The following is a 27,089-nucleotide window of genomic DNA, read 5'->3' on the forward strand; positions in this document are numbered from 1 at the left end:
TGTCCTTGTGCATGACGGAGTCCTGCAAACTCACGGTTGCAACCTTTGCCCACCCGCAGGCTGGGTAACCCTTCTGGGTCGTGACAGTTGAATGGAGGAGTTTCTGTTGGGCTGTATGCAGTGGATACCAGCACTAACTAGTGGGCATGGAGAAAAGGATGGGATGAAATCAAACCCTGTGTCTCTATTGTATTGTATTGTTTTGGCTTTTTGCAGGCTGACAGTGAAGAGGAGGTAGAGGAGCAACAGTCAATTCCAGTTTGAAGTGTGTTCAGATACAGAGATGCTGCAGATGTAGTCAGTTATCTCGCCTTCGTATTTCTTTCTAGGAATCTTAGTGACCCTCTCCTTAATACACTAGCTCCTTCGCTTTCCACGTGGCTGGAGAAATGCAACGTTAAACAGGTTGAAGAGTGTGAGGCATTCATCTTCCAGAGCTTGGGCTTAGCCTTCAGCTGTTGAGCACCTTCTCACTCCACTGTACAGGGCAAAGAGGATGCAAAGTGGGCATGCCTCACTCCGGCTTGTGTTACAGCAAAGGGTTACAGTGCATCTCCACAATTCATGGAGCAAATAATGCTGCCATTGGCCTTGACTTTTCCCAAGGCGTGATGTGATGCTCTCTCCCCAGAAACACCAGCAGCACAGGGAAAAATGTGCTGGTGAGCCCCAGCCCCAGTGGCCGCGCAGCAGCAGCCTCCAGCTGTGGCTGGGGGAGCGGGAGGAGTTGATGTTGCAATGGCATCCGGATTCCAGCTTAGCCAGACAAGCGCTGACATTTTTCCATCACGTGCAACCCGTTGGTGCCTTCTGCTGGAGTTTTCATTCAGGAATGCTAGCTGTGGTCAGGCTGCCTGTATTTACAGACACAAATAAACTGCTGCTGACTGAAATACACCATTCCCATGACTGCGCTTGGCACTAACCTTGCAAGGGTAAAGGCAGATCTGCTTACACAGTAAAGCAAAGCCTTCTTGCTCTTAGCATCACTTCCTTCTTTTCTTTTTTTAGATGCAACCTTGTGGAGAAGCTAAATTTGGGGGGGCAGAGCCTATAAAAATTAGAAACAAGATATTGTTTTTTATTTATTTATATGAAGTTTCTCTGGTACTTTCTTGGGTGCCTGGCCTGTGGCATCCTTCCCTCACCTACTCGCTTGCCACATTACTCCCTGGCTACTCTGCAGACCAGTTTGCTATGCAGCTGAGTCTCCCCTTGCAAGGGAAGGAGGGCACTTGCAGTCCTGTCCCCAGGCTCTTTCTCTCCTCCTCTGCGCTCTCCCTACCCAAACCACCCCTTAGCAATGAGTCAAACTTCAGCTTCCTAAGGCTGCCTTGATTGTCTGGTCTCTCAGCACTAACCCAGCATGCTGGGAAATGCCAAAGCGTAAAGGTAATCTGCAAGGGAAAGGCGCGGGTAGAGGGGCATGGCCTGTGCCTTTCCTTTCCGAGTGCAAAGCAAGAAAGCAAAGGGGTTGGTTTTGTTTTTAAACTGCTTGGTCCCTTGCAAATTAACTGCAGCAGAGCTGTATTCACAGTGTTTGCTGCTTTGGGTGGCAAAGCAGGTTTAAAACGTTCCTGCCCCTCCTTTCCCTCTACTTTCCTTCCTGCTCCCCCTTTCCATGCCTGGAGCAGTACAGCTTGTATGAGGCAGTCACATGAACTAAGCTAAAATTTGCTTGGTCTACTTGTGATGATTATTTTTTGACTGTTTTCTATTTTTCTTTTGTGATGGTGATGAAATCTATCTTGCCAGCGTGGCACTAGGCAGTGGGATGGTTGTGAAAACCAAATTTGCCCCATGGATGCTCCTTCCCAGGCGGCAGCGTTAGTCCCAGGTATTCAATACATGACATCTCAGCCTGCAAACCTTAGCCTGAGCTTCAGTATTGTGTAGGAAATGTGGAGCTCCGAAGAGCTGCCCCTCTGCAGCGCTCAGGCCTGTCCTATGGCTCGTGGCGCTGCGGGGAGGAGGCAGCGCAGCCCCCAGCCCATGCACAGGTGGGTTACATGAAGGTAGTACCAGCATTTAACCAGAGCCTGCCCTTGCACTTGTTTTCAGGATGTATGCACCCTCCTCCCCTACTAGGGCAGATTTAGTGGAATCAAGTGGGAAGACAGGGCACAGATTTAATTTATTTGGGGTCTTGGGTTTTTTACCACCCCCGATCAGCGTTGATGCTGCCAGTGTGCCACTTGCTGCACTCCTAAAAATCCCTGTTCCGAGCTATTTTTGGTGTGGTCTGCTGCGTTTCTTCAGTACTGCTGGTAGGAAGAGGGGGGACCATAAACTTCTCGAAGGAGAGCTGTTTATACTGAGCAAATAAGAGCTTCTGTTTATAGAGGCAAAAACAAATAATAAAAAAAAATAAATCCGGAAGGATGGGCCCATGGCCCTTTTCCAATGAGAAAAGCAAGTCAAAACAATGAACACCATTTGTTTTTGCTTTTCCCTGGCAAGCTTCCTTCAGCTGACTATTGCATGATGTGTTCAGGGCGAAGAGACAAGAAAAAAAGAAAAAAGAAAAAAAAAAAGCAGGCAGTAGCAATTGCTCCGGTTTCTCTCTCCTGCCAGCGGCTGCAGCCCTGCTGCAGTCTGTGTGGGTTTAAAGCTGCAGCTGTCAGCCGGGGTAACCCAAACCCCAGCTCCAGAGGAAAACAGATGGAGCTGGGGGAACAGTTTTGGGGGGAAAAAACCCCACAAAACCAAAGCAAAATGTATCTTGTGAAGCAACAACACGGGGTTTTATCCAGCTCCCTTTTCAGCCAAAAGCTCAGGGCTCCCCTGCTTTTCCAGCCGGGCTTTGCTGGACCCCACAGCTCTGGTCCTCTGGTAAAAAGTCAGAGGTCTGGATGAGCTGCTGTGTGCTCCCAGCTGCCCTCCTGCAGGCACCCAGGCCGGATGCCTACTTGCACACCCCAAGGAATGGGTGTTTAGTTTAGTTTCCTCAGCCTAAACTCCCATTTCCCTGGGCTCCCACCAGTTTCCTGTCTGTTTAACACTGCCGGCACAGAGTGGGAGCTCCTTGTGGCACTCCCCGCCCTGGGTCAACACCAGGGTATTAAATCAACATACCTTCTGCGGCAGTCACTGCGGCTCCAGCTCCTATTTTTATACCCATGCTTTGACCGATAAAGCTCTATTAGTAAATCAATCGGGCAGGAGCAAGCCCCAGTTTTGGTGGGGGGCTCAGCAAGGAAACAATGAACTTTACTCACAGCATCATATATGCACAATAGTTTTATTTTGTTTTTTATATAAAAAAAATTCCTAAAGACTGCAGAACTCTTGTATCCTAATTTCTTACACAAATGCTTCCAACACCCTCCTCTTTTTAAGCTAATTCCCCCCCTAACAACTTGCGATGGCGTGGGTTCCCCTGATTTTTGACCTAGCCATCCTTTCTAACGGGGTATGTCTAAAGCTGCAATATGGCACTTGGTTGACTTAGTTGGCAGGTTTAATATATCCAGAAAGCTGGGGTATGGAGTCACACACGGCTCGGAGTCCATCAGCACAGGCGGGGAGCCTGCCTTCGCGTCCGTGCCTCCAGAATGAACCAGACTTTTCTCCTTACTGTGCAAATAACAGGCTTTGGTCATCGACCAGTCCTGTTGTAAGGGATTCTCGCCCCTGAAGAGGATCCCATCTTCAAGTGGGGAAGCAGCACATACAGTCAAGCAATTGTCCACAGCAGTCCCAGGTGCCGAGAACCCATCAGTCAACTGTACCGTTGTAAGACTTGTTGAGCTTGTTGAACGTGAACTCTACGTTATGCGTGGAAATAGGCTTTCGGTAGAGAGGATTGGATGCCTTTGGAGAAATGAGCAGACAAAAAGAACAAAGGTGAGGAACAAAGTCCATGCCATGGTGAAAATGTGTATAATCCCCCCTTCCTGTGCCAATTGATTTGGAGATACCGCTGCATTTGGCTTTGACTGAAATGTGCATTCAGATCTAAAAGCAGTGTTGTTTGTCCATAGTTCATCCATCAGACCCACCTTCTGTCCTGTCTGCAGGCACAGGTGATGCCCTCAAATGCTGGACAACCCCACCTAAAGCCTCCCAGAAGGGCTCCCTCGTAGACCTGACCAACCTGGCTGCCACCACAGTTGGAGCTTGGTCCCTGCTCCCCCACCTCCTTCAATCCTCCAGCACTGCTGGGAAATACATGTTGAAACCAAAGGCTGGGTATAATTTTGCAGAGTATTTGTAACTTGCCAAGGGGAAGGGCAGTGTGACGTGCCGGACCCTGAAGCCCTGCTGTGTGGCACCGCAGGGCACGGGCACCTGCATCCCTCGCGCCTCCCACCCATCTCCATTGCTGCAGAGTTGTTTGCTGCCGGTGCATCCCGACAGCCCCCCCCATACGCCAGCAGCACCCCCGCCCCGGGCTCACCATTTCATATCTGGCCCGGGAGCGTTCGCTCTGGAATCGGTCAAACTCCCGTCTGTCATGAATGGTGACGAGCAGCTTCCAGAGCCCCAGCAGGATGATGCCGATCAGCACCACGCTGCCGATCACCGCCAGCACGATCGTCACAGCGCTGGGGGCTGAGCTGCACGCTGGTAACAAGGGGGAGAAGGTAATTAGCTCTGGTGCGAGTGTATCCCGGATCAGGATACTGGGATGTAATGACCTGGACTGCAGCCACTGAGCAAGTGACCTCAGGGCAGCACTAGCAGCAGTGACTAAATTAAAAAAAGCAACAGTCCTCTCTGAAACCAAAGGGATTTTTTTTTTATTAAATAAATTCCTGGCTAGAGGCAGGTCAAAGGCACAGCTCTCATGGACGTCACCGGAGCCGGGATATCACGTAGCGCTTCGGGGGAAAAGCAGTGCTGCAGTGCCACCGTCCAACAGTGACACCTGGTTTTAATGCCGGGTGACTCACGTGGGACACAGAGGGTTAAGGTGCCTCTGGCAAAAGCCAGCTCAGCTTCTGGCCCACATGGAGACAGGTGATCACTAGGCACTTTAAATAAGTACATTAACTGTCAGCTAATCAACTGATCTTTCAATTAAGTGCAAGTCGCAGCACAAACAAGCAGTATCTCAGTCTTTCCCATATATTAGCCTGTGCCTCGGAGGACCAGAGCAGATCACGAGAAGCTACTTCTGGGTGCTCGCCAGCTTGTCCTACAACACCATGTGGGGTTTTCTTTGAGAAACTGCATTGCACGTGATTAAAATAATGCTGGGAAGCACAGCTGTCTGCGGCAGCCTGGGGAGGGGAGCAGGGACACACAGCCCTTACGCTGCCTGGACCAGAGCTAGCTCTTTGGAAAAGCAGAAATTCATAGGTGGTGTGGGGATTTCCTAACATCCCGACTTAACCAGCAGCACCAGGTGTCCCCTTCTGATTTTTTTTGCTCACAGTGGCTGTATCACCAAATCAGTACACGGCATGCGTTTTGCAATGTAAATAGACTGGGTTTAATTTCAGCATCCTGAGCTGGCAGGAAGCCCTTCAGCCGCTTGCTAGCAATGCTGGCGGCTCAGGTGCATATTTCATTCTTGGTCAGAGTCCTTTTTTACTGAGTTGGGAGCATTTGGAGCTGGGTTTCAGCACTGTAACACACCTAATTTTTTTAAATCATCCTGGTTCATCTGCTTGCACATGCCTTTGTGCAGCCCGTGAAACTAGCCTTTCTCCCACCAGCAGCCTGTCACCTCTCACGAGGCAGCCTGTGCTGTTAAAAGGAAACCCAAGGGAGGGCCAACCTGGCTCTTTGAGGACGGTGAGGTTGGATTTCCCACTGGCAAGCTCCAAGTAGGTGAACTTCATGACACAGTTGTTCACTGGGTAGGCGCAGAGGATCGCATTCGGGTCTTCCGTTTCTGCAATGAGATGCAGAGTCACAGAGTTTTATTTTGCTTTTTATATGAAAAAAAAATTCCTAAAGACTGCAGAACTCTTGTATCCTAATTTCTTACACAAATGCTTCCAACACCTTCTTATTAAGCTAATCCCCTCCCAACAATTTGCGATGCCGTGTATTCCCCTGATTTTGACCTAGGCCCCCTTTCTAAGAGGGTATGTCTAAAGCTGCAATATGGCACTTGGTTGGCTTAGTTGGCAGGTTTAATATTAGGAATTAGCACAATTCTCCTCTGCAAGCTGAGCAGGGCTTCCCACGGGTGCCAGGGAGTGGAGGAACAGGGACCGAGCCTGGAAAGCAGCACAGTTTGACCAGGATTCGTGCAAATTGTAACTGAGCAGTGCCCAGACTTACTGCTTGAGAAAATGCGGCACTCAGCAAACGCTGCATGGCAAACAGATGCAACTTCACACATACACATACTCTTCCTTCGCACAAGTCTGCTTTGGCAATAAATGCCGTTTTCTTCTTAATTTGCTAAATTTCTTGAAGAGTGGAAGCTGAAGAGAAAGCGAGGGGCACAGACTCAGCCTGTGAGGACACAGACGGGGCCAGCAGCAGCAGCAGCCCACGGCTGGCTTGTGCTCCAGCTGTGCCGAATGACTCCAGCTCCGGAAACGGTTGAGAAGTTTGTTTTTAAAGAGTGAGATAGAAGAGAAAAATGGGGAGGGGAGGAGGGAGGGAGGGGGAAGGGAGGAGCTGGTTGGAGGGGAGGATGCGGAGATGGGGGAGTTGCAAGAAATGAGACTACTTGATTCCCATGGCCATACGGGTGCTGTTTGTTTGCCTGTTTAACATACTGTAGCACCAGGCAGAGCCTGTCGCTGCTCTGGTCACTATAAGAAGCTTCCTGAGGAAGGCTGCTTCACAAAAGCCATTCCAAAATTTCAGCAAAGCCATCATCTGAGGTTTGCAGCTCTAGCTTCAGGAGTGATTTCCAGAGCCACCGCCCTGCGTGGCCACAGCTCATGGGGTGTCCCCGCTGCAGGGACAGAGCCTGAAGGGAGATGGGGCAACATCTCCGTCCATGCCAGGTACCTCTGCAGGAGCACATCTCTGTAGGCCTGCATGGGCTGAGAGTTTCAAGGGAGAGGAAGGGATATGGGCACCTGGTGCTACTGGCTGGCAAAGACGTGACCTTGGCTTAGGCACTTGGAAAATGCTTCCCACGGCTCTCCTCCTCACTCGTATCCGTGCCTGTCTGTCACACTGAAAAATGATCGCATTAATGACCACTGCTATTCCAGCCCCTTATCTCTCTCCTGTCTGTTTGTCTTTCCTTTCAATGCCTTTGACCTGCTTTCAGTCGAAAGATTAATACCCTCCATTTCAACAGCTCTGAGCCCATATGGAACTGCCCCTCTGGGGAGTCCTGATGAGGTTCCTGGTGTGGACAAACCTCAGCTGTTCCTACCTCGGGACGGGAAAACCTGCTCTACCTACACAGTGGTATCAAAGGCAGGGCTGGAGAAGTGCTGACTGTTACAAAGCAAAGTATTAATTATATTAACATAGATAAAACTTCCATGTTTCTTGACTAACACCCTTCTGAGTTAAGCAGCAAATCTTAGTTCCTCCAGGCCCAGCTGCTTTCAATCCCATCCTTGCACCATTAGTCTGCTAAAAGATACAGTGATTAAAGTCTCGATAGTAATGATCTCTGTTAGTCTTCACTAGGTTTCAGAGATCACACGTCCACAGAGAGAGGTGTGATGGCCCCATTGAGCGTTCAGGTCCACTGATGTGTGCTGTTGGCAGGTTCAGCTCAGTGCTGGACCTGTCATGTTCCTCTCGTGTTGAAAGCTCCTCTCTGGAACCATCAGAAATGGAAATATAATATTGCAGAAGCGAAGGAGATCCTGCAGAGTCCAATGCAAGTCATATAAGCCTCCCAAAAGGCATCATTCTGGCTCATGAGTCCAACGATAGATGCCTCTGCTCTACAAAGCTTTGAAGCACTGGCTGCTTCATACCCAGAGCCAAAAGGCACTTGGGATCTTCCAGGGTGTGTTCATTCCAACTCAATATTTAAGGAAGTCCCATCCTCCACTGCCAGGACAATGCAGACCTATGTCTTCTGTGACAAATATCAGTGTTCGGCCTCCCAGCAGCAACTTTTAACATGTGCTACATAACGCAAAAGTGCTTGAAGACCAGGATTTGGCTGAGTCTGCCTGTGAAGAAGTCCATAGTCCCCAAGCACTTTCTCTAGGAATATTTTGCTTTAACTCTTTCTCTAGCAGCCCAGATCTCCAAGCCACAGAGTGCCCTGAGCTCCCAAGAGCTCAGCAGCACCCACCCATCTGACTGCAGTTGTTCAAAAGAAGAATAAGCGTAATTCCCCAAAATGTCTTAAAACAGAAATTTGGCTGTGTTTTTCTCTGAAAGCCATGCGGGGGGTTGGCAAACCACAGCCCAGCCTCACCTCCCACAGTGTAGTCAGCACAAAAGCTGGCTTTGGCATGGTGCAACACCCAGGCAGGAGAGTTGAGCTTTAATCCCCAGTATTTGCTGGCTCCTAAGAAACACAGGCCAGCCAGGCATCAGAAAGGAGCTCCGTGTGGTTTGGAAGTGCCTTGTAACCTCTCGCAGTGTGCTGGTGTAGGTGCACTCCCCGGTAAACTGCAGGGAGGATGGAGAGAACAAGAGCAAGTCTCCCAAAGGGGAAGGTAGGAAACCCCACTGGTCGTAATTTAAAAGCTAGACACTGGATGTGAGAGGAGTCAATGGGAAAAACATTGCTTGCAGGCAGCTCGAGAGGAAGGGAGAGAAAGGGCGAGCAAGGTAGAGCACTCCTACCTCTATAAACTATGGGAAGAGAAGGAAATGTCAGATGTGGACAGTAATTTATCCCTGCTTGATCTCCATCCCTCCCTCCAAGGGATATTGCTAAGGCCAGGGTCAGGATTGCAATTAAAGCCGTCACAAGTTTGGATCCCCTCTACTCCCCTAAATAGCAAACAGGGACCCCTAGAACGGAGCTTGAAAATAAGGGGGATAAAGTCATCTGCTGAGGGATGCATGTGTGGGGTGACCTCTAGAAGAGGATACAAAGAGCAGGAGAGGAGCTTGCCAGGGGGACTTTTAGCAATCAGTTCCACAAAGCAGAACTCATCGTCTCCAAAACAGCTTTGCTTTCTCTTACAAGCTCACTTCTTTCAAGATGAATCCCCAGAAGACTAGAGAATGCCTTTTTTTGGGTGACACTTTGTCCTCTTGCACTCTCTCATGGCTCATCTAATCTTCTGTCTCATCTGATCTCATCCCACTCTCTGCTCCTTGCACTGACGGTAGTGGTTAGATGTGGTAAGATGTTATTTAAAATCAAAGGGTTTTTTACTTCAATATAGATTACAGCCCGGAGAGAGGGTCATGCATACCACATATACACATATACGTACTACATACACGCATACATTTCTAAATACCAGGTGTTCCTTGAGGCTTTCTTTACAGATATGTCTTGGTCTGGTTAAGAGCAGTTCAATGCCACAGTCGCTGGCTCCCACCATTTGCAGTCCTCCTGCTGCCTACTTACCGAGAACATCCACAGTGGTGATGATCTCATCCTTGCAGTGCTTTTGGCAGGTTTGGTTATCAGCCAGTCTTCCTGAGTTAAACAGCTTGCATTCAATGCAGTCCCTGCAGAAAGATACACAGAGGGAAGATTAAGCACCCGTCAGAAGCTGCCGGAACATAGAGATTCACCCCTCAGAAAGGGACTCCCTGGGTGTTGGTCTGGAGGCTGCACATCTGGACCACAAGGAAAGAGCAACTTCAGGGCCAAGCATCTCCATCTCAAGGATGGATTTATTCTAGGGGTGGATTCAATGAAGGTGCAAAACAGCTGGTAGGTTTGGGGTCTGTTTGCCCTTTGGATGTCAGGAGCTGCACGTCAGCTACTGCAAAATCCATCCTGCCTGAGATCAAGGTAGACAGCATTGCTGCTCTGCGCCAGTCTGAGGCTGATGCCCAGGACACCTCTGTTGCTGTGAGGCAGGCAGTCATCCCTGTCCTCCCCTCCTCTGCAGCTTGCAGCTCTCTAGGCCTGGATGTTTGCAGTTCAGGGTGCAGCAAAACTGGGGTTGCCATCCTTTCCTGCAGAGCTGGACAGCACTGGAAATGAATGGGGATGTGAACCTCCATGAGGACTTGGGCAGCAAAACTTGTTGCTTCTCTGCCTGGGATACTCTCAGGTTGCTTAGCATGGGCTCTGAGTGGCAGCAGACTTGCCTAGGGCTAATCAACCCTGTTTAATTAAGCGGAGGTAATTCCTTAGCTGAAAAGTCTCCCAGGATCCAAAGAGCAGCCCATCCTACCAGTGAGAAGTCCCTCCTGAACCCCCCCGTGAGTACCTCTTAGTGCTACAGACACCTGGGCAGGTGGGACACTTCTCACACGTCTCTCCAAAAGCCCCCGGCTCAGTGCACTGACACTTCCCACAGACGCAGGTGCCCCTGCCGCTGCACATCTGCCCGTCGCTGGAAACACAGCCGTCCGTCTCAGTGGAGCAGTTGCAGTTGTCCCCGATGTAACCGGCGTGGCACTTGCACTCTCCGCAGTGACACTCTCCATGGCCTGAAGGCGAGAGCAGGGAGGAGGCGTCAGCAGCATCCCAGGCCAGCACTGGGTGCTGCAGCTGCCCCTGCACAGGAGGGACCAGCAGCCCAGCAGGAAAAGCTGCCAGAGAGACCTTATTTGGCAGAGCATCAAACAGATGGCGATGGGAAACACCTAGATATCAAATAATTATCTACATTTAGCAGTAAAAAATACCTACTCACAGCTCCTCCAACTTCCCTCTGTAGTCGCTCAAGACAAATGGGCACCTCTCCCTTCCTAGGTGGGACCAGGTGGCCAGGACAGGGGCACAAACTGCCCTTGGGAGGTACCAGCAGTGATGGTGACCATGGGGAGAACAGGGCAGCTCCCTTCGAGCAGACACAGCCTGCCGCTGGGGGAGGTGAATTCCACCCTGGGACCCCTGCTCAGCATAGCACTGTCATCCTTCTGTGGGCGGAGGGCAGCAAAATGAGCGGGTCCACGCGAGAAACAACCACCTACTATTGCAGAGCCCAAACATGATTAGCTGGTAGAGATTGCATGCTCCGGCCAGGTGTCAAACTTGTTACTCCTATTTTTCTCTCTCCAGATGAGGGTTCCCAAGTATCCCTCTCTTTTCAGGGTGCCCTTTTGCACCCTCCTGCTTCACCCCCATTCAGTGTTTGACACCACCAAGCAAACGTTGACACCTGAGAGCACGTTTCAGCAGCGTGTTGTCATGAGCCTTTCTTACCCGCAGAGTGGATATTCCCCACCTCTGCCTCCTGGTGCCCAGCACTGTGTAACTGGGCTTTGCAGAGTGCTACACCTCCCACCTCCGCAGAAGGTGAGCAGCATCTCGTCACTCAGTCCCCAGTGCTTCCTAAGCATCACTCAGCTTCACTCGTGTGCCCACCTGAAGGCTCCAACTAAGCTAGGAGGGTTATGTGCAGTTTAGTAGCATGATTTCCACTGCTACTGGAGTAGCAAAAGTATTCAGGCTGACGAATGGTCTCTGGCAGCAGCTTTTGAAATACTGCTTCTCAAACCAGATGTGTGTGTCTCAGAGGCACAGCACCGGGCAGACAAATGCTTTAGGGCACCAGAGGATGTGGCAGAGTCGATGCGATCTGGCTGCTCACCGCATGAGCCAGACAGGAGGCAGCACAGCCAGACTGCGGGCAGTTTTCTGCTCAGTCTTGCTACGGCATCGGATTTTGCTAGCACAGCCACTGTGCCAGTAAATGAGGGGCCCAAGCCACACTTCCAGCCTAGCCTTCTCCAGGCCACACCACTCAGCAAGAAGTTTTCTCCTCCTCTACGCTTCCCTGCTCACTATGGACCCTGAGCTCTGGGGATCAGTATTACTGCTGGGCCCTCAAAATGCTATAAAAGAGGGGGCTCCTGTGAGGGCTTCTACATTTACTGGGCTGGCTGGTGTTTTGTACAAACTAATCTCTTCTTTCTCTGTCTACATCGAGAGAAATGAAGATGGGAATGGAGCAGTGCTTCCTTGCTGGGTTTGAACCCAGAGTTTAGCAGCAAAAAACCTAGCAGGTTGACCATTTCGTAAGGTCTTTCCTACCCTGCTTTCCTAACAGCTTTACTTAGGAAGTACTCCCAAAAAGCTTAAAAATCCTTAGAAAAAAAATTAAATCAACAAGCACCATCTCCTGTGTCCAAGCAAGACCTCTATGTCCCAGCCAGTACCATGAAGGTTTGCTGGGACCAGCTGAACCCTCCCCAGGCAGTAGCTCAGGGCCGCTCACAGCAGAGATGATGGCTGAAGAAACTGATCCAGTAAGGGTTTTCCTCTACCGAAGCGTCCCCTTGCAACTATGGGGTTTAGTGACGGGCTGAGAAAGTCAACAGGCTTAAAGGCTCTCAGTGACGGTAAGTGGAGTGGCTGGCTGCTGAGCATCTGGTTTCAGAAAGGCATCCATCAGCTCACTGGAAATACTGCTCAAATTCCTCCTTGGTTCGTCCCTAGGAGAAGGGATGCCTTTGAAGGCATAGTTTATAGAGCTGAAGAGTTTGTATACGAGGCTCATCAGCCACCTAATTACAGCTCAGCTTTCCCACTGGAAACAGCCTCAAGCGCCTCAGACAAGATAAATTATATACACGCTCCTTTCACTGGCACAAAACCGCTGATCTCCCTGCCTCTCCCATCACTCCAAGGTTACCAGAGAGGCTGTGGACTGTCAGGCTATATCCCTTGCCAAAACTCATGGAAACACCTTCTGTTTTCCAGGGCATCTCATATGTCCCGGCACATCACAAGTTGTCCTCCTACAGCCTCTTTTGCGCACCCCCTGTTTGCTTTGGATCCAGCCTGCAAACTCAAACATTACTAGACAGAGGAGGTTATGTTTACAGGATCTCTAGAAGTGACCTCCTTCCCTGCCTACATCTGATGGAGATTAAAAATCCCTTGCTCTGTCTGCCTTCACGACGACAGCCTTGCCCTTTCCCCAGACACATCCGTACAGGCAGGTTTGGTTTGCCCCTTCCCTACAAAGCTCTGGTTTTGAGCCCATGGACCACATGTATCCACCACCGCTGCTGCTCGGGGTGCAGCTGCAGAGCAGGGACCTCCTGCTCCCTCTGCTTCACAAGCAAACCGAATGGGGTGGCTGGCTTTTATTCACAATTAATTCAGGCGATCAGGCTCTTGCACACAGCAAGTTTGGTGCCTCCATGGCAACGCATGTGTCCAAATTAGCTATAAATCACAGTTTTCTTAAACAGGCACTATTTCAAGGAATCCAAAGCAGCTGGCATTGGAGCTCTGTGTATATGGCATTTAGTAAATGTGCTCATGCTTGAATTTGAGCTGTGAGGGCCAAGAGAAGCAAGCTGATTGCATTCACAACACCCCACGGTCCCGACCTGGGTGGGAGCCACCCCCCTGCTCTTGGGCAGAGGGGCAGAGCCCCTGCATCGTCAGCCTTAGCTTGGTCCCCCCTGGACACCACAGAGCCCAGCACAAGATGCAAATCCATTGGAAATCCATCTCTGGAAGTGTTATTGCTCATTAAATGGTTCAGTTTTTAAAGCCATCAGTGCCAGGCCAGTGTAGGAGGCTAGAAAGCCTGCATGTTCCTTCCAGGCCCTTGCAGGCTGGAGATTGAGCCTGGAATGACTGTCCCGGGGAAGGGAAACAGCCATTTCCAAATAATGCATCCTATTAAACCACTGCGACTGGAAAATTTAAGAAACAGCATCTTAAAGCAAACAGTTTCGTTTATTGAAGTGGATGAAGAAAAAAGCCCTTATATATGAGGGTGACTAAGTGTGGGGTGTGAGCTTAAAATTTAAAAACATGTTGAAATGTGTTTTCTGCCTCGGCCACACTGGCTCAATGTGCAAGAAGTCACTGGCTGAAGATCATCACGGGGAATGTGCCAAGAGTGGGAATTTCCATGTTGACCTTTAACGGCAAAGATGTTACAATCTCACTGCCTGCATCAGCTTGAAAGAGGGGCCACTCCTGCAAGCACCGTGAGCTCCACTTCTGGTGCTCTCCTTTTATCTCCCACACAGCCTGAAGACTGGAGAAATGTGGTGAGTGGGATACATTTATTTCTCATATGGGCATGACAAGAGTCATCCCGGTTATCAACATCCACCTGGAGCACCAGAGATGGAAATCCACTCCGTCCCCTTGCTCAGGACAAAACCTGAGAGGAGCCCCAAGGCAATGTGGCATGCTGGTCACAGCGAATCTTTTGGGGACGGTGACCCAGAGCTGAGGTTTGCAGCATGCAGAGTGCTAGCTGGTACTCGTATTTCACAGCAAAATGTGCTGCACGTTTCCAGGCTCAGCTATCCTACAGTCACATGCAAAGCTGACATGGTTAAGCAATCTCTACGCCATGTAAAATCATGCCTGCAGGAAGCCTTCCACCACCACGCCAATGATGAACCAAGTTTCACTTCCCAGTTTCATTTCCAAGACGAAAATGCATCCTCGAGGACGGTGTGTTTCAAGACACCTCTGCACCAGCAGAAGTCTCATGGTGCAGGACATTACCCTGGGTTTTAACCCCCTTGAACGCTTTGAGTTTGCATGTTCTCTATTAAAGCTGGTTTGTGAAGCCAAAAGACAATTAATTATGTTCTCCAAACATAACAAGAGATGTTTTCTTCTGTTCTCATCCCTGAAATGAGACGAGCTTAGATGTTTAAAAGATCCAGATCTAACTGGGAAGTGAAATGCTCCCTCTGAATTTGTAACATACTTTCCAGCCAGCTCTTGATTTTTGGGGTGGCTAACACGAAACACATGTCAGGGAGGCTGCAGAAACACGCTGGGAGGGTGTAGCAGAGAAAAGCAATGCTTCTGGTGGGGGAGAGCAGTCCCCAGACTAGGTTTGGACTAGTCTGGGCTCCACTGGGGCAGGAGCCACGGGGTGCATCGCTGCTTGGAGGCACCCTCTTCCCAAGGAGGCCACCGAGGTGGACTGAGACCCACAGCCCAGCTGGTCCCTCCACCCCGAAATACATCCCCATCCCACTGCCATGCCCCAGCTGGGCTGCACATCTCGCTGTCACTCAGGTGGCTTTTGGCAGGACATCCAGCCGTCCTCGTTTCACCCCAGCCACCTCTGCCTCTCCCCTCAGCTGCCTGCCGGGATGACAGCCGCAGACCAAATCCCCTCTGCCCTCACCCCGGCACTGTGCAAACCCGGCTTGGCAGCCCGACACCAGCGCCGAGTGCTGTGGCTCCAGTCCCCAAGCGCGTTCATTGCCGGCAAGCAGGAATCGGGCTACCAGCTTCTGGCAGAAAATTCCAGCCTCTGACCCTGATTTCATCCCAGGCTTCCTGACAGCAGGCTGCAAAGTGGGACCCCATGGTGGCCGAGTGCTCAGTGGCCCGTCTGCCCTCTGCAATAACTGAGTTTGCCTTGTAGGAATTGCACTGACCGCTGCTGCACCAAGAGGTCTGAAACTCAGTGCACTAAAAGCTCTGTTGCTTGGTCTTTTGATAGGAAGTGGTTTTCCTAAAAGCCCCCGACTTTTGGGGACCACAAAATTATGCCAAAATACCAGCTTTCTTTTGAGAGAAATAAAAAATGATCCCAGCTTTTATGGAGGGGGAGAAAGGGTTTGAAAACAAGCCCTTCCAATGCTCCTTTTTTCCCCACCTTCTAGCAAATTAAATCGATGTGCCCACCACACAAGAAAAAAAATCCTCATGATTTTTAAGCCAGTTTCTTGGTTTCTGAGCACTTGGGAGGGGAAAGGTCACACTGCATTTGTTACCATTAAATCAAGCCACTTATTTTTGTGCCTCCGTGCTCACATCCAGGCTGTGGATCAGGACCTTCACAATGCTGTGCTTTTGTAGTTTTTGGTTACTTGAACAACTAGTTTGAAAAAAAAACACAAAAAACCCACAGGAAAACCAATTAAGAGAAATAAGTTATGGCAAGCAATTTCCAGATTCCCCGGTGCCATCCCTTTAACGAGCCCTGGCCTCTGTGCTCACCCAGAGAGCCCCGACACAGAAGCCACATGTTGTTTGTGCTCCCTAGGGGTGAAGGCACCAAAACTATCTGTTTATGAAAGAAGAAGCACTCAAACCCTACCGACACGGGGCACTGCTTGAGCATCGGTTTTGTACCAGACTAGCCAATCTCCCAGCAAAAGCATCCGACGTCTGCAGGAGAGGCTCTGGGAACAGCACATTTTGAGTGGGAGGAGGAAGGGCAGTGGAAGAGGCTTTGAACACTTGGAAAACGTAGACCTTTCCATTCGGGAAAGGGCTATGGTAAGACACAGTGCCTGCTTAGGCAAATAAATCATTGACTTCCCCACTAATCTCTTTCCATGACTCAAAGCAGCCAGCACTGCACATCAAGAGGCCGGGCAAGGTGAGGCAGCCTGCCTGTGGCACAGCTCAGGTTCACGGCGCCATCCTGCTGCCAGATGGTTGGCACCAGTAGGAAGTCAGGGAGAGCTTGGGAAATTTTAAATAGTGAGGATGGGCTTAGGATCCATTCCCCGGGTCACACCAGTCTGGCAGGGAGAAAAAGGGCAGCGGGCTGGCAGGAGCATCCCCAACTCCTGGAGCCTACAGAGCATAACAACCTCCTTGTGAAAAGAAGGTTACTATATAAACACAGACAAACGTCAAGGGTCCAAGGTTCCTGTGTAAACTGAAGAGAGCTTGCCGATGCTCATTTATCCACACTGCAATACTGAAACAACAAAACAAACACTAAGAGGCTAGTAATAAGAAAATAGTGCTTTTCTGTATGTTATTTACACCAAACACCATGGATCTGCCCATCTTCCCATTGCATTAATTTCAATGGATATTTATATCTTGAAGCATACGGGTTTGGCCAAGAATCGACAAGGCTTTAAATAAGCCTTTATTTCAATCCTAGCGCTGGTTGAGCTCACCAATCATCAAAAATAGCATGAGAGATACAGACTAATGAAACCAAACGTAGAGGAATAAATACATGCTTGAGCTGCTAACTCAGCCTTGGGTACCACAAGACCCATCACCAGCTCCACGTTACTGCCAGCATCCCGTATGTTGCAGCACTGCCATTACAAAAAAAACCCTCAGCCCCGCAATTTCTCACTCACTTGGGAACTTCTGGGTTAAATGAGAACTGGGCAGGGAAAACAGGGCTTTGGAAACTGCTGTCTCATGAAGGCAGCTGAAAGCGATCCGGGGCAGGCGGATTTCCTGCGGCAGCCCTGGCCAGCCTTCCCTCATTTTCCTTCTCTCCGCTACAGAAGTGGAGCTGAAACGCAATCACGAGATACGGCTGATGATCCACCAGAAAGCCAAAACGGGCAGCAAGGAGTCATTTCCTGAAGGAGATCTAAAGCTGCATTTCTTAAAATAAAGCCTTCCTTTTTTTTTTTTTTAAAGTAAGCTCAGCACTCCACAACCCTCTTGACTTTTGCTTACGTTAGCACTTCAGCTGAGCCTGCCACACGTGGCCTTTTGGATGGAGACGCAGAGCTGGGAACTGGAGCTTTTAGGTCCTGCTGCCTGCTCTGCTACTGATGCAGGGAGCAATACGGGGCGAGGGCTGCTGCCTGACCCTCCCAGAGATGCAGTGCTTCATCCTGAACAGGGGCAATCGGGATGGGTGCGCCCGTTCCCTTTGAGCCATGGGTCCAAATACCATCCCACCAAATTGGGCGCACGCTCACCCTTGGCTTCATCACCCCTTAAGCACCTGACATGGAAGGCACTGCAGAAACTGCTAATAATTCTTATTATTCCTTAAGCCAGATAGGAAGGTATGTATGTGTGTGTGTAATCCTGTTTTTTCCCCCTCCTGTGTTTCCCTCCAGTCCTCTAACTCAAAAAGGGCTCTGTGCCACTGTCCTTTTCCACCGACCTCCATCCCCTCCAATGCAGGTGTTTATTGGGTCTCCCATGGGACACACCGACGCCTCTCCCACCGTGATGCTCCCTGCTCCAGCCAACTCTTCAGCCCCACAGGCACATCAAGGAATTTCATCTGCAAACCCCTCACAGGCAAGATATGCTCTTCCAGTGCGCAAAAACCCCTCAACTGCAGCTCCCCCTCCTTTCACCCCAAAAAGCCTGACAAAGGAAACCGCTTGGCAAAGACCCATTTTCAATTGGCTCTCCTAACCCTGCCCAGATACCACCAACACCCATGGGTCCAGAACCAGGAGCTTCTCCCCGACTTACATATTTCTTGGCCCACCTCTTTGCCCAGGTCTGCTTATACAACTCCACATTTAGCCTTCAGCTTTTGTCACTGTGAAGGAAGATTTAGAAACATGAGGGGACATATGGTGAGCACGCAGTTAGATGAAATGCAGATAAAGGGCTTGAGAAAATCTATAGTGCTGCAACCCTTCCACCGACGCATGGTGCCTCCAGGAAGGATAAGCTTTGTCTCCCTGCTCCCGTGCCCAAGCAGGCTCCTACCAGCTCCTACCACCCAAAACCCTCCAGATTTGTTCTAAAGATAAAACTTGGCTCCAAAATAAAGCATAACAATCCCAAATGCCTGCACTCCAGGGCCAAATTCTATGGTTCGGATCCATCCTTCAAATGAAAAGCAGGCTAATTCTCACCCTGCCGAAACCCAAATGGGCTGAATGTCCTTTCAGCTGGACCTCATCAAGAGGAGTGGGCTCTGGAGCAGAGAGAGATTCTTTCTCTACAAAATCCAGTGCCGTGGGAGCCTTGCCCAGTTCTGTGTTTGGATGCAAACATATAATCTGGTGCAAGTTCACCAAAGGTCCATGGTTTTGGAATGGATTTCTCCCTTCCCAAAGAAGCTGGAAGAAGTCAGAATTTCATTCAAAATAAGACAAAAAAAATAAAGAACGAACCCGCAGCCTGTGCTGCACTTCCCTTTCAGGTCAATTGTTTAAATTAAATTTTTTAAACCAAACCAAACAAAATTAACGGGTTGTCAGTGCATGCCAACAAGAAAAGCAGAGACCCCAAATTTCACTCACCTGCTGGTTTGAGGCTTTCATCTGCCTCTAAACCCCAAATACAGCATTCATTTCCAAATGTTTATTTCTGTTAATTACTATCATCAGAAGGACCAAATGCAAACAGCAAACTCAGTGGGATGCCGGCCATAAAGGCAGAGCGTTCAAGCGAGTTTGTTCTAAGACCATCTTCTCTCTTTTGGGAGTGAGTAGGTGATGCACTGTGTTTTCAAAGTTCATCTTGTTTTTATTTTGGAGCTTTCTACTTTCTGAGATAGGAGGTTTCTGGCTGTGGGAGGCGGTGGCTGCAGCAGGACAGGGAGGTTTGGGTACGTGCATGCACCATCAGATGACACCTCCGGTTGCGACCCACACGCTGTGCTGCTTTAAGAGCAGAGACCCACAGACAGAGCTCTGGCTCCCATAAAGATGTCGAAGACATCACTTCTTTATTCTTTAATTCTGCCCTGGCATTTAATGCCTCATTAGCATGCATTAACGCTTGCAAAAGGTCTGCTCAAGGACAAGGAGAAACCCCAGTGAAAAGAGGCAGGAACAGCAGCGCTCTGTGCGGGTTGGTCCTCCAAGGAGCTGCTGCCAGATTTGGGGAGAGCTGCAAGACTTTGACAGCAACGAGGGCCCGGGCAGGGGGAAAGGAGGGGTAAGAAAAGGCAGCCTTGCCCTTTCGTGCCAGGAATGGAAACTCTGGTGAAGCAGTACTCAATCCGCTGGGGAAAGAAAGTCCAACTCAAAAGCTGTTTCGATGTGAACAACCAACACAAACCCTTGGCATGAGCAAGGCAGGGCAGGCAGGGTATGCCTGCTGCCAGAAACACAAAGGAAGATGAAGAATAAACACAGCACTGAGCAGAAACATGAATGGAAATATCATTTGTGTTCCTGTGAGAAATCCATGCAAAGATCATAAACTATCTGGAGTTGGAAGGGACCCGTAAGGATCATCAAGTCCAACTCCCAAACAATCAACAATATTTAATACACAACAATGTAACAGTAATGCCTGGTGGTGTAATACCTAATACTGCATTTATTTATTGTGAAAGAAATCCAGAGGAGCATATACATCAAGCACAGAGCATTCTAGCTAAAACCATCTACCTGCACTGAAATGCATCCACCTCTGACCTGAACCACAGCAGCTGCACCGGGTGACATGGGAGGTCATTAGCAGAGCAATCAGAGGGGAACCGGGCATTTTTACACACTGCAGCTGTTAGCACTGGCCATGCTTTCACAGGTCATGGCCGGCAGGCAAGGGTCACCCTGTGCCGTTTGCCCCAGCCCAGTGGCCATTTGAACCCCTTGGGATCCTCAGCCTTTTGAATGGGCACGGAGCAGGATGGGGAGGTGCACGCTCTCGGAGGAGAGCAGCACGTCTCAGGATTAAATTGGAAAGAGAAGAGAAACCAGGTTAAAGGGGAAAAAATAAATTCAGAGGGGAAGCAGAAGAGAGAGATTGGGGAAGGGTGGAAATGATGCCCTGGGGGGAAGCGGCGGGGAGGTTTCAGGAGCCTTCCAGGACTGGAGATGTGAGGAAACACATGCACTGAGTCACCCCCATGCTCCTCCAAAAGGCTATCGAGGATTTGCATGCCAGGGAAATAGAGACTTCATGAAGATAAAATTTGGGATGCAAACACCTCCCACCCAGCTCTCAGCCCCGCTCTGCACCAGGGCTATGAGCCACGGCTCCTGGAGATGAGCACACCCAGAACCACATGGGACATGCTGCTGAATTTGGTAGCTTAAGGCAGAGAGACCTGCAAAGAGCGAAGGAGCCATAGGGAGTGAGAGGTTGGCTGCACAGACGCCAACAAGACAACGTTAAGGACAGGTCACTTCAAAGGCGGTGGTTTACCAGGTGTCCGTCTCTCTCAACTTAGGGCTGCCAAGAGGAGGGAGCTTGTGCCCGAGCCAAAGCCCATCCACGCGACCCAGAAAGCATTGGTAGAGGGTGTGTTTTAAATAAAAATCCTCCCTGAATTCTCTGTTACAGATAACAAGCAGTCCACTAACACGTAGTGACATGTATCAGTGGTCAACAGTAACACACTGACAAGGCGTGAATGTCCCCATTTCCCTGCCTCGCCACAGCCCTCCAAATAAAAGTGGTTGATGCTCAGGAACCCCTTGCTTGTAAGGAAAATTCAAACACTGCTAAAGAGGGATGCTAATGCCAGCCAGCTGCTTGCACAGCTCCTGGGGAGTCTCTCTCCACCCTTTCCAATTATCTGGGAGCCCAGGGCTGGGCGTCCCTGTTTCCCATTGCAGAAGGTGACACCCTGGCGCAGGGCAGGATGCAAGTGCGGGGCACTGCGGGCTGCCTGCAGCGGGTAAGCATGTCCCGTACGCGCCCCTGTGGTTTCTCATCCTCTTCACACTGTGCAAAGAGCAGAGAGTTTCTCAATGACATTCCTCTTTAAAGGCTGAGAGGTTTCGAGTGTTGCTCTCAGAGCTCACTGCCCCCAGGCCAAGCATGGCCAGACCTGACCTTTCTGGAAGGCACTGTGAGAAGCAGCCAGGGATGACCCCAGGGCTCGGCCACCGGCTTCCATTGCCGAGTGAAACCTAAAAGCCAACATCCCACATGTGACGGCAGCAGCGGGCTCTTTCACAGTTCCTTCATCACCTGTGGAAACGTTTTCTAAATCACCGCTTGAGCAATCCCCAAAATGTTGCAACAGCACAGCAGCCCCTGCGCCCCACAGGAGGTCAAGCAGGAATGCAGGAGTATCAACAATGGACATCAGAAAAGATCTGGTTTATACAAACACACTTCAGAAAAAAATAAAAAGAGGAGTTTTTCCTGATTTGGGGCTCAGATGTTGCCGTGCAGACAAATGACATTGGATGCACGGCCAACAGCATCCGCAGAGAGCTTGTAAGGCAGGGTGAGAGCAGCGTTGGTCCGAATGGGATGAAGGTGAATTCGACTGCTCTTCTAGTCAATCCCCATCACAGCCCTCAGCCCTGCCTGCCCCAGGTGACCTGGACTTTACATTTCTTTAGGCTGACTGACAGCATGGGAGTAAACGAAGCTGACCTAAACCTTATATTTCTTTACACTAATCCACGTGATAAGAGTAAGTGGAACATGCCCAGCTTCGCAGTTTAACCCCGAAAAAGGAAGAGGGCAGCGGAGGTCCCCCATTTGATTCATTTCTTATTAAATGTTTGCAGTCTATTCTTGTTGGAACCAAAATATTTCACAGGTGGAGGGGGGATGTAAGCTGGAGAGGGGATGCCCACCCAGCAGTGACACCAGGCACGGGTGCTCCGGCCTCAGTTCATCACTGCTACAGAACACAGCAAGTCAGAGGTTCATTTTTTCCTCTATTCAGGGGGATTTTTTTGTTTTATGCATTTCTTCTCAGGCGCACAGACATCTCGGGGCAAGGGCTCTTTGGCTGAGCAGCTTCTGCAGGCGATAAAAGCCAAGGCAGAATGGGAACGCAGCAAGAAGAAAGGCTTTTAGGAAGCTCTAGGATAAATGTGCAGCCTGAGTGACTCTTGACCACATCCTAAAAGAGAGATGTTACTGCAGTGCCATCTCCTCGCTACTTATTCTGGCCATAAGGTCCCCCTGGGCTATGCAGCGGCTCTGTAGGCAGGAGACCTCAAGGTGCCTGAAACCAGGTTTGTTGGCTGCTAAGGAGTGATAGGCACCTTGTGCCCCACACAGTGTGACAACACTTACACACCTCTCTGCTTTCTAGCCCAACATCATCTGGTTTTTAGCTCCCTGTCCCACATCCTGCTCTTTGGTGGGGAAGAGACACTCGCACAACCTATAACCTGCCCTAATCGAAAAGGGTTTCAGTTCAGAGGATTTTTCTAGGTTCACCTCACCCCAAACCACCCTCCCATGCCCTGCAGCCCCATCAGCACACACAGCCACTGCCTGGCCCCCTGCAAGCCCCCCACCTGCTGCTAATGACTGAGACTGCTAATGAAGCAACCAGCGCCGTGAGGTTGCACCATGACAACCTGAGCTGACACCGCATCCTCTGTCACCAAAATAAGCCTCAAAAATGCTGGTAGGTGTGTGCTTCCCCATCTTCCTCCGGCCCGGGGAGCGGAGCAGGAATGACCTGCGGGGTGGCCACCCCAGAGACAGAGCCACATCTCCTCCGCAGCTGTGTGGCTCACGGCTGCACAAGCGCTTAGTGACAACCAAAGGATTATTTTTAACTTCTACATCTTATATGGTCCTTTTGTCTCTCCCCTTCAGGTCCCACTGTTCTAGGCAGTGCTCAGATTCCGCCTTTTTACACAAACTAAATGAAAAACCCCCCAAAATAAAAAACCCAAAGATAACAAGGCTTGACATGACTGAACAGAAAACATTGCAGATGTGGTTTAGGCTCAGTTCCCTATCCTCTTTCTGCTACAGGCCACCTTCTTCCCTTCTGGCAAGGGGCTACATTTGCGTAGTGCCACCCCCGTCTTGGCAGTGCCACAGGAAGCGGGCACAGGCAAGCTCCCCTTCCCCCCCAAACCATGCTCAACCTACCACCTCCACATCAGAGGTTAATAAATCAAATACTACCCATTTCTTTCTTAACAGCAGGTTCTGGTAAAAGCTTACACACTAGGAATGAAGAGAACTAAGACAAGAAAAAAAAAAAGGTTAAAGCTGGATCACCTTTATTCTCACATCTGAGCCTTCAGATGCACACCAGCATCCTCCATCCAGGCACTACAACAAGGCAGGTGAATAATAGCTACAAAAGTAAGTGTGGAAAAAGGTCTATTTCCATAAGATGTGTCCATGGGCACAGTGATTTGTATGGTAACAGACCCCACCAGAAACCCCAGGGTGGAGATACCAGAGGTGCCATCAAACCTGAGCACTGCTCTCAAAGCGCAGGGCTCTATTGCACAACCAGAAATTGCCGTGCTCGCACCAGAGCCATCGTCCCACCAGACCTCCCGCAAAGGCAGCACTGTTAAACACCGTTACAGCGCCCAGGATGGGGAACACCAAAAACAGATTGCAGAAGCAGGAGTGAGATTTCTGATTTGAGGTTGTGTTAAAACAAACAAAAGAACCTTATCTCACTGGGCCTTAGTACAGGCTAAAACCTCACAGTGCTTCCCCATTTAATAAAACCAAGAAAGGGAAGCAGTCAGAAATAAGTACCGAGGACTTGTACGTCCTCAGCAGTTTTTGAAGTGGTTTCTGCAGGGCAGCTGGAGTCGCATCGCACATCAGCTTGGCTATTCTCTGCAAAATAAGCCACAGATTTTCAATGAGCTGTCACTTCCTAAATCCCATTTCAGAAGTGATTCTGGCACTTGCATATATTTGCAAATTTGACACCCTATGCTCTACTGCTCACCTGAGCTTTTCGTGTCACTGGAAGCCCTGCACTCGCAAGCGAGGCCAGGCTCCTGTCTCCTGCGCTCCAAGGCATCGCCATCTCGTCGTGCTTTAGCCAGCCATGATTTTTAGCTTTAAGATGTTAAGATGCTCTCAGCTGCTTAAGAGCTAGAGAGAAGTTGCAGGGCTTGATTTACAATTACAAAGTGTTTATAAATCTGATTTATTGTCTGATTTTAAAAAAATGGAGAAGAGAAACCACAAAAGACCTGATCCCACAAAGCTGCACCAACACCAGCAGTCTGTGTGTTGCTCAGGATTTTCAGGACAAGATCCTTTGTGTTTTAGGGGGAGAAATGGCTTGCAGCGTGGTGAGTGCTCTTTACTTATGCCTTGGTAATGATGTTCCTGTGCACAACCACAGTCCCAGGCTGAAGAGCGCACAAATGACACCCACACGGGGAGCTGGGTAACAGCAGTGATGGTTAGGGGGAAATTTCTCTAGAGACACCAAGGTAAAGACGATGCCGTACTACTCTGCATCCCCCCCTCCAAAAAAAATAGGTCTGCAGCACTGAAGCTAATGAAGCTTGGCCTCCAGCGAGCCAGTCTCTCTTCATTAGAGGCAAACGTGTGATGCCCTCATTGGGGCCTCTCTTCCCTCTTGCCACTTAGTTTTATGGGACCTTCAGGAATGCAATTAGCGCCGAGACGTTTCCTCCTTTGTCAAACTGCCTGGCAGGCAGCCAAGGGGTTGAAAAGCCGCTGGGCCGCACAGCCAGCTGCCCCTTCCCGAGCCCGGCTGCAGGCAGGAGGGCTCTCTTCCCCTCTCCTGCAGCCACCCACATTTCAGAGTAGAGGCCAGAGCGGCATGCCAAAGGTCTCAATGCAAGAGGGCAACTTCTCCTTCTGGAGAAAAACTGGGAGCGAAGTGTTCCAAGGCTTTGGGAAGCAACCGCCTGCTTTGTTGGAGCACGATGCTGTGGATAACCCATTTGCATCTCTTTTGGAGGAACAGAGCACTTCTGCAAGCCATCCCCGATGGCCCTTCCAAAAGCTGGATTAATGGTTTGAAACAGCTACTCCGGAGCTGTTAACTGGACTCGGGGAGCAGCAGAACAAATGCCACTTATTAGTGACTAAGCAGCATCGACTAAGTGTTGGATGCAACTTGAATCAACATTTACGACGTCAACAATGACTCCTTTTCCCGCTTGCCTCACAGATGCAGGAGGCACGTTAAACCTCCCACTAACAGGAATCAAATTCTTGCTTCTCCTTCAGATTATCTCCCACCCAAGATCTGCTTCTCCACTTCACAGGGGGCCACAAAAGGGCAGGATCCGTACAAGTACTGTCTGCAGTCATCTCTCCTCTCAAACCCTGACAAAACGAGGTGCCAATATTTATAAACGGACCGAGGAATGAAAATGCTTTTACTGGCCAAAGGACCGAGCAGCATGAAACAAGAAGCTCAAAGTTTATTTCAGAGTATTTCAAACCTCCTGTGGCTTTTGCCAGGAATACGGGATGTCTGAGCGCAATCGGCTGCCCAGCCCTGTGTCGTGGCAGTGACTCGACCAGGACACTGGATTGTAAAAGGAAGAAATGCCCAGGCTGGTTGGTGATGGGCTCACGGTGACTCTGAGTTGAGGCATGCAAAAAGCACGGCCACATGCGTGCAAAGCAGTTTGCATGCGTGGATTTTTACTTCTCAGCTTGGAAAACTGTGCTTTCCTCCTTGTGCTCTCCCAGACCTCGGGTTGGGTTGGACTGGCTGCTCTCCCACCTGCTGTGGCCAGGATGGGCACTCAGAGCTTCATGATACCATCTTGTTCAACAGCTTGGGCAGGCGTAAATGCATTTAATGGGGGACACCACAGCCCATGTGCTAAAACTGAGGTTGGGTTCCTTTGGGGTGAAAACGCTGTTCAAAATACAGTCATCATAAATGCACTGAGAGGCACTAAGTGCCTTCTACGCTACCAGATTTATGCAGTATAAATAAAGCCCTTGACAACAGTGTAAGTTCCCCTCACGGGTCCAAGCCAAGCAACTCCCAAGCAAGGATGGAGACAACCACGATCTACAGCAAAATGACAGCTCCCTACATGCTGCTTTTTTGATTTCTGCATTTGCTAAAACCTGTTGGTTTCCCCTCATGGTGGGATTCAGCCTGCGAGAGTGATGGGCACCGGGATGCCAGGGCCTTTCAGGGACAGACGTTGTGCCCAGGAGAAGACAGAGGGAGGGCAGGGTGTCATTTCTCCCCCTTGCAGGAACAAAAGCAGTGACAGGACCCCATGCGACCACTCCAGGGGACATCCTTAACCCAAGGTATGACCCAAACTCCCCTGGCTGCCAAGTCTACACGTGCTGGTGGACTGAGACGTTCAGTGCCAAGCTGAACACACCGTCTTTTTCAAGAAGGCCCCATTTGTAGGGAGGAGAGAGCACGCATCTGCTGGAAGCCACCAGAGATGCTTGTGTAGCAGAGGGCTGTTTGTTAGGCGCAGCTTTGGGCACAGCCCCACTGTGCAAGCTCAGACACTTTTGGTGTCAGCCCAAAAGTCATGGCCCTCTTGGGCTGGCAAAACCACCTCAAAATGTTATGTCATTGGCACAGTGCTTGCTACAGCTCAGATTTAGCATTGTAATTGCTGGAATTTAAAAAAAAAAGAGCCAACAAACCAACAGCAATAGAAATACCAGGAGGCATAGGGAGAATCACCCCATGCAGCCGTGTCGGACTCCATCCCACCCCTGGAGCAAAGAGGCCACTTGGCCTCAGCCTACCCTTTATTTTCTTTCATAGCTATAAAAAGGTTTTTAAATGACTTTAAAAAAGTCTGGCAAATCCCAG

General features: G+C 49.9%; 1 protein-coding gene across 1 annotated transcript in view; it reads right to left on the reverse strand.

Moving 5' to 3' along the window:
• Positions 1–3,222: 3,222 nt before the first annotated feature.
• The window catches only part of ITGB5 (integrin subunit beta 5), a 64,026-nt gene continuing 40,159 nt past the window's right edge, over positions 3,223–27,089 (reverse strand). Inside the window, exons 11-15 of the mRNA XM_076343006.1 lie at positions 10,239–10,461; positions 9,422–9,525; positions 5,726–5,842; positions 4,400–4,566; positions 3,223–3,813 (exon numbers count right to left, since the gene is read on the reverse strand). Of these exons, the coding sequence (XP_076199121.1) occupies positions 3,718–3,813; positions 4,400–4,566; positions 5,726–5,842; positions 9,422–9,525; positions 10,239–10,461 (707 nt within the window). The 3' untranslated portion in view covers positions 3,223–3,717. The remainder of the gene's footprint in view (positions 3,814–4,399; positions 4,567–5,725; positions 5,843–9,421; positions 9,526–10,238; positions 10,462–27,089) is intronic.

The sequence above is a fragment of the Aptenodytes patagonicus genome, chromosome 6, assembly GCF_965638725.1.
Source record: "Aptenodytes patagonicus chromosome 6, bAptPat1.pri.cur, whole genome shotgun sequence".
Taxonomy (NCBI): domain Eukaryota; kingdom Metazoa; phylum Chordata; class Aves; order Sphenisciformes; family Spheniscidae; genus Aptenodytes; species Aptenodytes patagonicus.